The 15,611-nt window shown below is 36.3% G+C and overlaps 1 protein-coding gene across 2 annotated transcripts in view; it reads right to left on the reverse strand.

Moving 5' to 3' along the window:
- LOC123551842 (monocarboxylate transporter 12-like) overlaps nt 1-13,105 on the reverse strand; it is a 36,886-nt gene extending 23,781 nt beyond the window's left edge. Inside the window, exons 1-2 of one of the 2 annotated variants that reach the window (XM_045341062.2) lie at nt 12,664-13,105; nt 255-561 (exon numbers count right to left, since the gene is read on the reverse strand). In XM_045341062.2, the coding sequence (XP_045196997.1) occupies nt 255-495 (241 nt within the window). In that variant the 5' untranslated portion in view covers nt 496-561; nt 12,664-13,105. Of the gene's footprint in view, nt 1-254; nt 562-12,106; nt 12,576-12,663 lie in introns of those variants that run through there. The other variant, XM_045341063.2, reaches the window with a different exon arrangement.
- Between the last annotated feature and the right edge of the window lie 2,506 nt (nt 13,106-15,611).

Raw genomic sequence — 15,611 nt, forward strand, 5'->3', positions numbered from 1 at the left:
CTAACGTAAGTCAAAAGAGAAAACCAGTCAAATGAAAATAAACGACGGAGATATACGACAAAGCAGTCATTGGGAGTGCCTAGTACTCTACTCACGGTCGATGAATTAAAAAGAACATTATTCTGAAATGTTTGCACGTGACAGATCGAAGTCGAACTGTGTTCGGTTTCATTCACTTTACAACACTTTGAAAAGACTACACAAAAATTTGTATCATTGCTATCAGATGTGAATGGAATAAACGACTATATTACCTGCGTCTATGATATCGATGTCTGTGTCAAAATGTTTTCCAGAAAATTCCTTTATTTTAATCAACAGAGTTCCAAAGGCAAAATGTATTCCGTGACACAGTACATACACAAGCGTGGCTGCACCGACTATAGTCCATCCCCACCCGCCTTCCGGATAGTGATCACCAAAGTCTATCCGGGTCACGGGTTTCGGGTCATGTATCATGGCTAAGTCTTTACGGGATTGCATTTTCATTCTCATTGAGCCAGTCTCTTGTTGTAGACAACTCTTAATTTAATAAGAAAACGGTGTGGATAGAAGACAAGCCTGAAAAAGAAAGTAAGTATATAAACTCTAATATATGAATCCTTTTGAACCTTACATTTACTTAGAATATCATCAGCAATTTGTAGTGAATAACGATTCAAACACACTGTTTCCGTCCTATCATGTTTCAAGTCTTGTCACATTATCTACTGTCTATAAAATTTCATGTTTCTATTTAGTGTAAACTGTACGTATTGATCAGTCGGCTTTAGTGATGTTTTGGTTTTGTCCAAAACCTACTCACATTCAGTTACTTTTTTAATCATTAAAGCATATTTATAAAAAATCCTTTTAGTATCTATTTAACTTCGCCTTGAAGTCATGCGAAATGTCCTTGTAGTCTACTTTGTGATTCGATCATTCTTCTGCAAATTTACATTGTCATTGCTTTCGCAGCGATAAACCTATATAACCCGTTTGTGTACAATTTTACATGGGTATGATGTCACATTATACAAGTATCTAATTTTATACGTCACATCGTCATTATGAGATACGCGCGTTTTATCTGAAGTTACCGTTGAAAAGAGTACGTTGAAACGCGACGTTTAAAAGTTTGCAATTCCAACAGCCACAGTGAGGTGACAGTTTTATCGGTTCAGAGATGAATGCGGCATTGGAATTGGACGAGTTCAGTCCATGAATGGTTGTGTAAAGTACGCGAGGAGATACACACCCATAATGTGCACTACTTATTGTTGATCACCGCCTTCCTGCAAAGTTTATTTTGAACAAGAGTGCCTGAATGAGCTATTTATACATTTCACAAGAGAACCAGACAGCGCAATATCAAACAAGAGAAAAAACAAGAGCTCCGCCAAGCGGGGCAATATACGCCCGAAGGATGGGAGCAAAATTTAAAGAACTTGACTGTTGAAGTCCAAAGGACAGAGACAACAAAGGGAAGAAATTCCCAAAAAAAAATCCAAAAAAAAAAAAGGCTAAGTACAAAAAAGTTAAGTCCACAAAAATATCCTTACCATGTAAGATATGTCATAATACACCTAAAAATTGGAGGTACCATCCATGTTGTACCACAGAAAAGCGGTTTCGGGTTTTCCCTACGGCCAATAATAAAAAAGTTACAAAATAACCTATTTATAGTAAATAAAAGGGAAGTAATTAAAAAAAAATATTGTAAGTGAACAAAAAAGGGATCTGCCAAATAAAAACAAGAACACCGCAATGCAGAGCAATATACACACGAAACAAAGTCATATGACCTTTGACTCCTAAGAATGACACTGACCTTGAAGCAAGCCATCCGAAACATGCGCTCTGCACGTCGTCTTGGTGTGGTGTACATTTGTGTCAAGTTTCTTTGAAATCCTTCAAGCAGTTCAAGAGTTACAGAGCGGACACGAAACAAACTCATATGAGCGTTGAACCCCAAGTGTGACCTTTACCTTGAAACAAGCCATCCGAAACACGCGCTCTGCACGGCGTATAAAACACAAGAGAACAAGACCGAAACCAGAGGAACAGAATACGTGTGGCTAAAGTTTCAGAAATGTACGCAATCAAGGATGCAAAATTAAACCAAATAAATAACTTTTACAATAAACGAGATGAATAAGATGTTAATTTTACATATAAATATAGGTGCAAATGAGTGACTCCTCAACATACAGGAACAGGAGTGCTTCTTTAACATAATGGGGAAAGGCGTGTCACATTAACTTAAAGGAACAAAATCATTCACCTGAATGAACAAATATGATAATTTAAGTCAGGGGGAATATGAATGATTGATCAAAGTAGAGGAACAATAGTGTCTTAGGAAACTAGAGAAAGAGTGGGCTACCTTTGACTCTAATAAGCAAGAGTGAGTGTTGTATTAACATTATGGGTGTGGGGGAATGGGGGGGGGGGGGGGGGGGGGGGGGGGGGGGGGGGGCAAATGTGAGAGAAAAGAGTGCTGTATAAAACTAAAGAACAAGAGCGTTATACGTACGTAGATGAAAACTAAGGTATTAGACTGCTACTTCAATCTGGAGGAAGAAGCATGTTACTTTAACCTACAGGAGAACTAGTTATTTATTAACCAATAAGAGTAATGTTGCTATATAAAGCCAGGGGAGACAGTAAGGACAAAATAGTCATATATCGAAATAAGAGTCCTACATTTAAAACAGAGAAATGATAGTGGTACATTGAGCGAGAAGAACAAGAGTGCTATATCAAACCTGAAAATCAGTATACTAAAATAAACTCGAATAATAAGAGACTTGTAATAAATAAAACGAACAAGAATAGAACAGAATAAAAAGAAATTAATCTAATTGAAAAATAGCTGCTATATTAGAAAGGAGAACGTGACTGCTTATTGGCTTAAAATAAAAGGTCTACATTATACAAAAGAACGGGAGTATAACAACCTAGAAAAATAACAGGGCTGTATAAACTAGAATTGTGTCCATTGGACACGGATGCCCCCACATACTGTGCTATCCTCTGAATAGCAAAGTTTTCAGAACAGATCATTTTCAAATGAAGGATGTTTGACTAAATGTATGAAGCAAATTGTATTCAGATAAGGTTGTGCATCTAAGCAGCCTTGAATCCATTCGTTTAAAACATTTATGAGGAGTTGAACACACCAAATTTCTTCACTTAGTATGGCCAATTTTGTGAAATTAAGAAAGGGCCATAATTCTAGAAAAGAAATAGCAAGAAACAAATGTCCATTGCTTATGGTCATCTTCACATGAAGGTCCTTAATATTCGAAACTTTCAAGCTTATCCTTTCAATACTGTTTGGAGAGTTGGACAAACAAGATTGTTCTCTATATTCTGTAAAGCAAAACTGTCAAAGGGCCATAACTGCAGTAAAAACAGTCACAGAAAAATATCCTTCCTATTTGGTCATCTACACATCAAGTTTGTTCATCTTTGAAAGTTTGAAGCAAATCAGGCTAATAGTGCGGGATCAGTTGAACACACAATATTTCGGGACGTACAGAAGGACGGACGTAAAGAAGTACGGACAAAGGCAACGCTATATACCCTCCACATAAATATTGGGACAAAACACACACCATGCGGGTATGATGCATTAATCTACAGGGAAGAGAGAACTAAATGAATCTAAAGGTGCACGATTATATCAAACAAACGAAAAAAAAGTTATAAACCTAAAGGAAAAAACGTCACTATAATTATTTCACAAGAGAATAAGAGTGTTACACTAACCAAAGGGCAACATGTTTCATTTAACATAGAGGACCAGGAGTACAATTCTAAACATAAGAACGGGCGTTCTACAAAACGTAGAAGAACACGACTGCTATATTCAAGGAGAGAAAAGAAATGCTATTGTACATTTACCTTAAGCACGCAACATTGAGGAAAAAAGTTTTATAAAACCAAGAACTATAAATCTATTACCCAAGAGAATCAAGAGATTTGAGCCGTGCCATGAGAAAACCAACATAGTGGCTTTGCGACCAGCACGGATCCAGACCAGCCTGCGCATCCGCGCAGTCTGGTCAGGATCCATGCTGTTCGTTAACAGTTTCTCCAATTCCAATAGGCTTTAAAAGCGAACAGCATGGAGCCTGACCAGACTGCGCGGATGCGCAGGCTTGTCTGGATCCATGCTGGTCGCAAACCCACTATGTTGGTTTTCTCATGGCACGGCTCATTTATATTCAACAAAAGTAACAAAATGCTACAATAACCTAGAGGTACAAGAGGACGGTACTCAACAAAAGAAATTAAAAATGTGCAATATCGATCATCCTAGAGAAACTTGAGCATAAACTTCAACAAAAGAATAAACGTGCTACAATCAACAAAACAGCAAAATTGATATGTTTACGTACAGGAACAAGAGAACTATACTCAACAAAAGCATGAAAGCGCAACATTAACCCAGAACAACTAGAGAATGATACTCAACGAACAAAAGTACAACAGTGCTACATAAACCTAGAGGTACAAGAGAACTGTACTCAACAAAATAACGTAAAATGAGCAATATCATCCTAGAGAAACATAAGCATAAACTTTACCAAAAGAATAAATGTGCTCCATAACCTAGAGCAGCAAGAAAACTACACTCAACGAACGTACAAACGTGCTAAATTAAGCTTAAGAAAACATGAAAACTATATTCAAGAAACAAATGGTACAAAATTGGTACATTAACCTAGAGACATTTGATAAGTATACTCATCCAAAGAACAAATTTGATACATTGATACATTAACCTAGAGGTTCACAAGGACTATACTCAACAGAAATATCCAAATGTTAAATTAATCTAGAGAACAAGAGAACTACACCATACGAAAGAACAAATGTGCTACATTAACCTAGATAAACCTAAGACTTGTACTCAACTTACAATATTGATACATTAGTCTAGATCAAAAAGACAAATATACTCAACAGAAGTACAAAGGTGCTACATTAATTTAGAGCAACAAGAGAATTATTCTCAATAAAAGTATAAAAATGTTCTAACAACTTGTACACAACAGAAAGCATATGTGTTACATTTACCTGGAGCATCAAGACAACTATACTCAACAAAAGAACAAAAGTGCTGCACTAACCTAGAGCCAAGAGAATTAAACTCAACAAACAAAAGAAGGAAAGTGCTTCGTTAACCTGGAGCAACAACAGAACTATACTCAATAAAAGCAAAACAAAACGAAATGCTACATTAATCTAAAGGAAAAAGAGAACTATCTTTGGTCAACAAAACAGTGCAATATTAACCCAGAGGAACATGAGTTCAATATTCAACAAACGTACAGAAATGAAAATTTAACATAAAGGAGCAAAGGTGCTACGCTAACATTCAAGAACTACAGTTCTATATAATACCCCCATCACACCAAGCTCGTTTTCAGTACGTTCTAAAAATGTAGCCGAACGGGCTCAAACTGTGTGGCAACGGAACAAACGCAGTAGCGACGTTCTACAGTCTGTCTAAGAACTTTATGGACTGGCTCGGACGGGGCTGAACGGGAATGGTGCTCCAGAACTTTGAGCCTACCCAAAAATTTCTGCCGATCATTCCGTCCTACAGTTAGACGGACTGACAACGTACTTAAAACGAGATGGACGTACTAAGAACTGAACCGCCGTACTTCGATCGTATTAGAGACGTAGTAGGACGTAATGCGATCGGGGGTCAATTTAAGTACGTGTGCACACCGACGGGTTCCGTTTGTAGCTAGTTTAACCCGTTCACAGAAAGACTTAACTCGACCGCATTACATCCTTAGTGCGTCGTTATTCCATCTGAATACAATCAAAATAAAATACTAAGTTTGCAATACGTTTCAAAACAGTTCTAAGAGTTTACAATACGTTCTCAGCACGATCCGCACGTTTTTAGTACCTTTAGTACGTTTATTCGCAGTTCCTACAACGTCGATCCCGTATGCAGTACAATTGCACAAGTTAGGGTATAAATACATGCCGTTGTCGTACAGGTTCAAGATTTGGGCACAAGATTTAACCAAGTTTATGCTTTTTGGTTTCTGACTCTGTCCTCCATCTTCGGACTTGGAGACAGAGTCGTCAGAAGGTGCAGGGAATGTTTAAGACACTCATCCTCTCAGCTTTTACGTTCAGGAGCCGACTCAGGAGACTGTATCGGCTTTTGTAAGACGTTGGTTTTTTTACTGCTTTAACACTTTAACACTTTACACCCTGTCTCTGTATGGCTTCACTTTTCTTTGGAGTCATATTGATACTTGCCTATTGCTGTAGATTTTTTTGTGTCTTGAGAGGTTGAAGAGACAAACGAGAAGGAGAACTGGGCGAAACGTGATGGCTTTTGATAGCCATCGGGCCAGAACGTGATTGCAATGTACGTTCTGAACGTACTAGGGAGAGATGAGGACGTATTCAGAACGAGATAAACGAGTTGGTCGAGTTAACAACTAGTTAGAACGTATTTCAACGTACTCGGAACGAAGTAGGACTAGTTACAAACTTCTTTAATCTGACTATAGACGGACTTTGACTGCCTACAAACGGTGTTCACATGAGGTGAACGGGCATTTTTTCCGAACAGAACTTACTATAAACGTACTTCAGACGGGATAAAGACGCAATGAATGTATCAAGAACTGTTTAAGAACTAACTATGATCGCGTTATGGATATTTTCTGGCCAAATTTCATACGTTCTAGCCAGATCGCAGCCCGTTTTACAATATTTTAGGACGGGTTAGGACGTTTTACGAACTAGTTTGGTGTGATGGGGGCTAAAACAGAGGAAAATAATGCTATCAATGTAGTATAAAAGTTCAACGATAACTTAGAGGAACAAGAAAAAGTATAGGAAAGAATAAAAGTGCTAAATATAAACCTGGAGGAACATGAGGACTACTGTAAACAAACGAACAATAGTGCTACATAAACCTGAAGGAATATGCGAACTTTTCTGAACAGAAGAACACAAGTGCTAACCTAGAGGATCAAGGGAACAATACTCAGCAAAATAACACTAAAATGGTACAGTAATTTAGTGCACCAGAACTACATTCAATAAAAGTACAAAAGTGCTACATTAATCTAAATGAACAAGAGTTAAAACTAAACTAAACAAAAGTACACTATTTATGCACTCGGGGGGTAATACGTCGTACAAATAATTTCACTCGGGCTGCGCCTTCGTGCAATTATTACGCCCGACGTATAACCGTCCATCGTGCATAAATAGTGTTAAAGCACTCCTTTGCTATAAATTATTTCTTAATTAAAGTACAACAAGAGTGCCAGAATGTCACAATATACGCCCGTCACAGCAAATTTCTTTACTCTAGCTGCTGTATTGCAAATGTATTTTAATTTTGTGGTTGTTTAGTAATCATTGTAAGTCTTTTGTTTTTCTAAGTCCCCCCCAAAAACTCCTTACCAGGTAGAGAGACCTTAAAATACACCTTAAATTTGAAAGTAACATCTACGTTGTACCACAGAAAAGAGGTCTTGGTTTTTCCCTACGGTGAATTATAAAAAGTTACAATATAAGTTATTTATAGTAACAACTAAGGGAAGTTAATCTTAAAAAAAAAAAAAAAAAAAAATTAAGTCCACACAAAAATCTTTACCAGGTAGAGATTGGTCAAAATACACCTCAAAATTGGATGTAGCATGCATGTTGTACTACAGAATAGTGGTCTCGATTTTTCCCTACGACTAGTAATGAAGGAGTTACAATATAAGCTATTTATAGTAACAACAAAGGGAAGTAATTCTAAAGAAAGGAACTGCGCATGACACTTCCTCTCATGATGGTGTATAATTGTGCCAAGTTACATCAAAATCCCTCCATGCATGAAGAAGAAATGCTTCGGACAAAGTCATTCTTGTATCTGACCTTTGACCTCTAAGTGTGACCTTGACCTTAGACCTAGGGACCTGGTTCTTGCGCATGACACTTCGTCTCGTGGTGGTGAACATTTGTGCCAAGTTATATCAAAATCCCTCTATGCATGAAGAAGAAATGCTCCGGACAAGGTTTTCATTCTTGTATCCTTTGACCTCTAAGTGTGACCTTGACCTTAGACCTAGGGACCTGGTTCTTGCGCATGACACTCCGCCTCATGGTGGTAAACATTTGTGACACGTTATATCAACATCCCTCTATGCATGAAGAAGAAATGCTTCGGACAAGGTTTTCATTCTTGTATCCTTTGACCTCTAAGTGTGACCTTGACCTTAGACCTAGGGACCTGGTTCTTGCGCACGACACTCCGCCTGATAGTGGTGAACATTTGTGACAAGTTATATCAAAATCCCTCTATGCATGAAGAAGAAATGCTCCGGACAAGGTTTTCATTCTTGTATCCTTTGACCTCTAAGTGTGACCTTGACCTTAGACCTAGGGAACTGGTTCTTGTGCATGACACTGCGTCTCATGATGATGAACAATTGTGCCAACTTTCATCAAAATCCCTCCATGCATGAAGAAGATATGCTCCGGACAAAGTCATTCTTGAATTTGACCTTTGACCTCTAAGTGTGACATTGACCTTCGACCTATGGAACTGGTTCTTGCGCATGACACTGCGTCTCATGATGATGAACAATTGTGCCAACTTTCATCAAAATCCCTCCATGCATGAAGAAGATATGCTCCGGACAAAGTCATTCTTGAATTTGACCTTTGACCTCTAAGTGTGACATTGACCTTCGACCTAGGGACCTGGTTCTTGCGCATGACACTCCGTCTCATGATGGTGAACAACTGTGCCAAGTTTCATCAAAATCCCTCCATGCATGTCGATGATATGCTCCGGACAAAGTCTGTGGACGCCGCCCGCCCGCCAGGGGCGTTCCCATAATACGTCCCGTTTTTCAAACGGGCGTATAAAAATGGTAAATTAGCATAAAAACGATGCGAGTTAAACTAAACAAAGAGCCACCCAAAGGAACAAAAGAACTTTACTCAACACAAGCACGGAAGAGCTACATTAATCAAGAGCAAAAAGAGAACTATATACTCAACAAAAATACAAAAGTGCCACATAAATCTAGATTAGCAAGTGAACTAAACACAACCAATGAAAGTACAAAAACTGATACATTAATCTAAAGGAACAAGCGAACTATACTAAACAAAAGTTCAAAAGTGCTACATTATCATAGAATAACAAGAGTTCAACAAGAAAACAGAAGTGCGAAATTAACATAGATGATATGTAACACCGAAGAGTAAGAGTTCTAGATAAAACAAGAGGAGAAGAGTGTCATTTATATTTGGGAACAAGAGGGCCCCAATAACCAAGAGGAACAAAAGTTTTATACTAAACAAAAGTATAAATATGCTACAATAACCTAGAAGAACATCACAACTGTATTCAACAAAAGAAGGAAAGTTCTACATTAGAGTTTTATACCAAAGGGATATTCTGGTACTTTTTCAAGAAATATATGTATGATTTATTTGCTATATTTTACTAAATCAATTAAATGATCCAGAAAGGGGCTGTTTTGTCGAATTTAGATCTTGCTGTGGACATCACAATATAACTATATGTGAAGACGCAAAAACAACCTATGTCAAAATGTCCAATAAATAATCTGATCAAGGAACTCCATTTATCTTATCTTCTCCATGGTAAAATTTAGTAACATAAAAAAAGAAAGAAAGAAAGAAGTGGAGTGACGTTTTATAACAAGTTTTAAAATTCATTCTGAAAAGGCATGCATTTGTAAGTCTAGCATAAACCTGCGAATTGCAGGAGAATTCCTGAACCCACATCTTTAAAGCAAGAAAAAAAAACCCACTGCCTTTTTAGCAAAGCATGTCAGCAAAATGTGAGAAATATAGTTTTTACAATGATTAAAAAGATTAATTTTTAACATTTCGTGTGTATCATTTTAATTAATTAAGCAAGAAAACAAGTGCACTACACAATCTTGAGGAGCAAGAGTGTTACAGCAGAAAACAGAAGGTGGTTGCCTCGTTAACATAGAGGTACAAAAGTACAAGAAAACACGAGAATGATAATTTTATATCAAGTGCGGAGGTACGGTATCAAAACAGAAGAATAGGAGTGCTAATAATTAGCGCAAGTTTTTCAGCCTACAAGGAACAAAAATGATATATTGAAACTTTCAATTTGAAAGAGAGATTTGCTACAGCTATATTTTCCACATTGACTGTGAAGAGTGTTGCATTTACCTAAAGGCACAATAGTGCTACATTAAGTTAGGGGAACAAGATACAGGACAAAGAAAATGAGTGTTGCATTAACCTTAAGGCACAATAGTGCTACATTAAGTTAGGGAAACAAGATACAGGACAAAGAAAATGAGTGTTGCATTAACCTAAAGGCACAATAGTGCTACATTAAGTTAGGGGAACAAGATACAGGACAAAGAAAATGAGTGTTGCATTAACCTTAAGGCACAATAGTGCTACATTAAGTTAGGGAAACAAGATACAGGACAAAGAAAATGAGTGTTGCATTAACCTAAAGGCACAATAGTGCTACATTAAGTTAGGGAAACAAGATACAGGACAAAGAAAATGAGTGTTGCATTAACCTAAAGGCACAATAGTGCTACATTAAGTTAGGGAAACAAGATACAGGACAAAGAAAATGAGTGTTGCATTAACCTAAAGGCACAATAGTGCTACATTAAGTTAGGGGAACAAGATACAGGACAAACAAAATGTGTGTTGCATTAACCTCAAGGCGCAATAGCGCTACATTAAGTTAGGGAAACAAGACTGTCGATCACATTAACCAGAACAACATGAGTACTGATTTAATCCAAACGAATAAGAACTCTATACTAAGAAGTATTAACTTAAACAAAAGACCAAGAGTTCTACATTAACATACAGAATAAAATAGAGGAATATGGAGGGATAAAACTGCAACACAAACCTTGAGGAACACATGTACACTATTAAACACTGTTAAAGAAAAGAAAAAAAGAGAGTGAAAAATACATAAAATGGAGCACACATTGAACAAAACCACAAGACTATTGCATATGAAGAACAAGAGTATTATATTTTGGAAGTGAAAAAAAAGAGTGTTGCCATGAAGTAGAAAATACTTCAGACACAATGTTCTAAAAAGAGCTATATCAAACAAGAGAACAGAAAAGGCTACTTATAACAGCAGTATTATACTTATACAAAAGAACAAACGTGTTACATTAATCAAAGGAAGATAAATACTGTCAAGTTTTACTCGGATGCAGTGTAGTGCACTAGAGTAATGCTACTAAGAATAACAGAGAACACGAGAATAAAAGCGCTGCTTTAACCTAAAGGAACAAAGATGTGATATTAGAACATTTAACGTAAAGGAACAAACAAGAGTGTGATATTAGAAAAGGGAACTTCATTGCTGCATTAACCTAGAGGAAAAAAGAGGGCTACATTACATAAGAGAACAAGAGCACTACATTAAACCGGAGGTACAGCGTGTCATTAACCCAGAGGAACAACGCTACAATAACTCGGAGGAACAACGCTGCAATAACCCCGAGGAACGAAAGTGCTAAACAAAGAAGTCATATTGTTAAACAAGATTGGTGAACAAAGTCAAAGGAACACACGTGCTCTTCAAACCAAATTATCACAAGAGAAACCATGAAAGCTATATTTAGTGTATACAGCGACTTTACCGACGGACGTACGAATGTCCGAAAGCTGACTTGATAGCTGGCTTATGTGTATAGCTTAACTGTTGTATTTGCTTAAAAATCTTAATTAATTCATTTATGTTTTTATAAAATTAATGTCTTCTTCGTTAAAATTTATAATAATCGTCTGCTATATACAAACAACATGCACAGAAATTATCAGTTATAGCTTAGGCTTAGTTATGTAAAAGATAAAATTGTTTTGTTTTTTTTTTACTGAAAAACTATCATTTTCAGTGTTCATCTTTGACGAACAGCATTTCCTATGTAATATTCCCCAACATGAATTATCTATATTAATGAAGCAATGGCACAAATATTTTGTAATAATTCTAACATTTTATCTAGCTAGATCCACAAGTAACTAATTTTGAGATGACATGTAGTTAAATGTCGTCGGCATAGCAACTTACGTCAATTTCATCTTGAATAGGTTTTCTAAATGCTTAACGCGAGCTATATCCAATCCCGATTATACACATGCAACCCATATGACGGTCTTCCATTGTAATAATCCAGTATGACGGACACAATTAAGATCGATAATCTATTTCCCACAGGAATAATTCCGGAAAATGTTCCTCAATATTTTACTACTATCGTGTGTAGGTAGTAGTCCGCGTGAGCTTTGTCGATGTTATGTAAACAGTGCACGAATGTACCTTCAGGAGAGTATCTGTTACTATGGATAAACCTATAAATATCATTTCTAATAAGTTTCCACAGCAGACGATCCTGATCAGACACAGGTAGCTGTCTACATTAAATGTAACAAACTGGATGGAAACGATAAACAAAATTTTCCCGGACGCGATTTAGACCCTACCAACTTTACTTAAATCTTCCACCATGTTATTATATGATCATTGCTATCAAAACGATGATATCATTAATTACATCTATTGTTTTGTATACCATCTCAGCATGTATATTCACAACATTAACTAAACAAGAAGTGAAGATTAATTACCTGATTTCTTGCCCTCCGGGCTACAAGCATGTCGTTATTTTCTCTTCACCTCCACTCATCTTTAAATGATTTTGTAAACACAGTACAGAAATAGATCATAACGTGCACTGCACAGATGTGAAAATAGAACAAACACCACAACAGCAGTTTTTATGTATTACCACATGCGTCATTTTTCCGCCAATCATACTATTATCCCGGATTCCCTTATCTTAAATCTTATATAATTCAAGGTAAAAATTATTCAATTATTCAAATAATTCTCATTTTGTCGTCAAATTTAATATTTTAATTCCTTATCGATAGCATCTACGACACAATAAAACAATCTTAATGCTTTTTTCCGCAATATTGCGTTGCCATAGATACGTGACGTTTATAAAGCACAAAAGAACATGAATATATGCTGCAATTTTCCAGCTTCGTTTTATCCGATGGCGTTATTTGAATGTCGTCTGCTACATTCCTACTAGCCAGTGACAAGTGTCTGATCCATGTTTCTAAGTTTTACGATATTGATATTTGAGAGTAACTTCTTTCTTTTTTATTTTTTCCTGAGAACAAAAAAGACTGCCTTTTTTCAAACTGAAATTCATATCTATTGAAAGGGTGCCCGCGAATATCAGAAAGTCAAATGCAAAGCTTATGCGTAAAATCTTATAATACATTACGCTCGTGATTAATTTTACACAACACTTGATCATTAAGGTAGTTCTGCACGTTCAGGACAATTTTTTTTTCTACAATGTATAAATTGACAGAGCTCTAATTTTTCAAACCTTCAGAATAGACTTAGAAAATTCGGCAAATAGAAAACAAAGGGTCATGTGCTTGATTTTTTGCTGCACTTTTTTGAAAACTTTGAACCTCACACAAGTTTTCATAATGGAAGTCTGTGGTAAAATTGTGATTTTGATAATATTTTCATGCTTAGATGTTTTTCTACAATGTAGATTTTAATGAAACTTCACAAAGTCGTAATTAAACATATGCTCATAATATGTTGAAATAAAATGTATAGCTCATTGTGATTGTTTTTGCGACATTTGCCCTTGAACTTATTTAATGTATCAAACGTTTTAATACCATATTTTATCTTTTAAAAGGTGATAAAATTACCGTATTACTCATGGGTTGCCATTAATTAACTTGACTAAATATGTAACTAACTGTATGTTATGTATATAATAACAATCATTTATTTAAAACCTTTGAAGATTTTAGTTGTAGTGTACACATTTATGCTGTGCTTAGCTACTAACACACAGTACTGTTTATATATAACATGTTATTTTATGCTTACATAGATACTATGAAGTAATTGATAATATTTTCAATTATGAATTTAGTATAATGTATCTTTTATACCTATGAAGTCAAGAACAAGCAGTTATGTAAAATTAATTCCAATAATATTAACTAATTCATGATACAAACCCGATACAGTAATTATAATTTTCTTATTGTGATAACACTGTATAATCCGTCTGTTACCATGACGTAAGTCTGTATTATCTACAAACATTTAATCAGACATGGTGATTTTGTGCAGTAACAAATGAGCCGCACCATGAAAAAACCAACATAGTGCATTTGCGACCAGCATGGATCCAGACCAGCCTGCGCATCCGTCAGGTCTGATCAGGTTCCATGCTGTTCGCTAACGGTTTCTCTAATTGCAATAGGCTTACAGCGAACAGCATGTATCCTGACCAAACCTGACGGATGCGCAGGCTGGTCTGGATCCATGCTGGTCGCAAATGCACTATGTTGGTTTTCTCATGGTGCGGCTCAAATATCATTTGATACGTAACATGTCGTACATTTACCTTATTGAAAATTTTCTAAAATGTTTGTACAGAAAATACTCGAAAGACTTTCATTTGCAGCTGGAAAGACATAAATTTTCACTAATGTCGACATCGGCTCACCTTTGAGTCCTCTATAAACTTCTGTGTGAGAATAGCATCATCACATAAACAGGTGCATATCCAAAGCAGATGTTCATAAAGAAGTAGTGAAGAGGGATGTCAGTTTGTGATTGCACTTTAAAATCATACATTACTCAAATTTTCAATATATTCAAGACTAGGAGGTGAAGAGTCAAACGAAACGTTCAAGTAGGCACAATAACACTGTCTAATTTCATGCTATATGTAAACACGTATATCTTCATATTTATATATAACATCTATGGTGGGTGATTTCTGCCTTTTCGTTTTTGCGTGTTGGCGCGTACACGAATAGCTCAATTCCATATATTACGTTCTTGTCGTAGCGGCACGCTAGTAAAATAAATAATAAAAGCAAAACAAAAACAAAAAAAAACAAAACAAAAAAAACCCCAATAATTCACGGTGGTTTCCGTATCGGCGCGCTAGGGCGGTCTATACTTTACGCAGCATTTATGTGTCTGAAAGGGCAGGTGGGCCGAAATTAAACTCCGACAGTGACCGGCGCGCTAGTTGTCCTTTTGGTGTGTTGACGCGTTTGCGCTCTCCAAACGCGTCAACATGCCAGAACGAAATGGCAGAAATCAGCCACCATAAAACATAATATATTACGGATCATCCTTTTGCCACTTTACTTCCATTTATATATATATGTGTGTTTGTACAATTTCGGGTGTGTGTATATAAAGCAGCATCGAAACTAATCTTATTGGGTTGCGGCATATACGCTCATTGGTACTACTAGGCGCTTTACCGTAATTTGACTGGTATATTGTTTGGTTATTAGTTCGTATAAATTCTTAATTTATAATGCGAACTTGTATCCTCGCGAATCTCACGTACGGGGAAGTCAACTGTTCTGAATTTGGCTGTACTATCTCTATAAATTTAGTGTATCCTTGAGATCCAGTTAACTTTCATAGAGAGAAATTATTTATTTATTTAAGATATTTTAGTTTCTAGCAGGACAAAACGGTGTGGAACATCGAATTTTGT

Source organism: Mercenaria mercenaria, chromosome 4 (genome assembly GCF_021730395.1).
Source record: "Mercenaria mercenaria strain notata chromosome 4, MADL_Memer_1, whole genome shotgun sequence".
Classification (NCBI taxonomy): domain Eukaryota; kingdom Metazoa; phylum Mollusca; class Bivalvia; order Venerida; family Veneridae; genus Mercenaria; species Mercenaria mercenaria.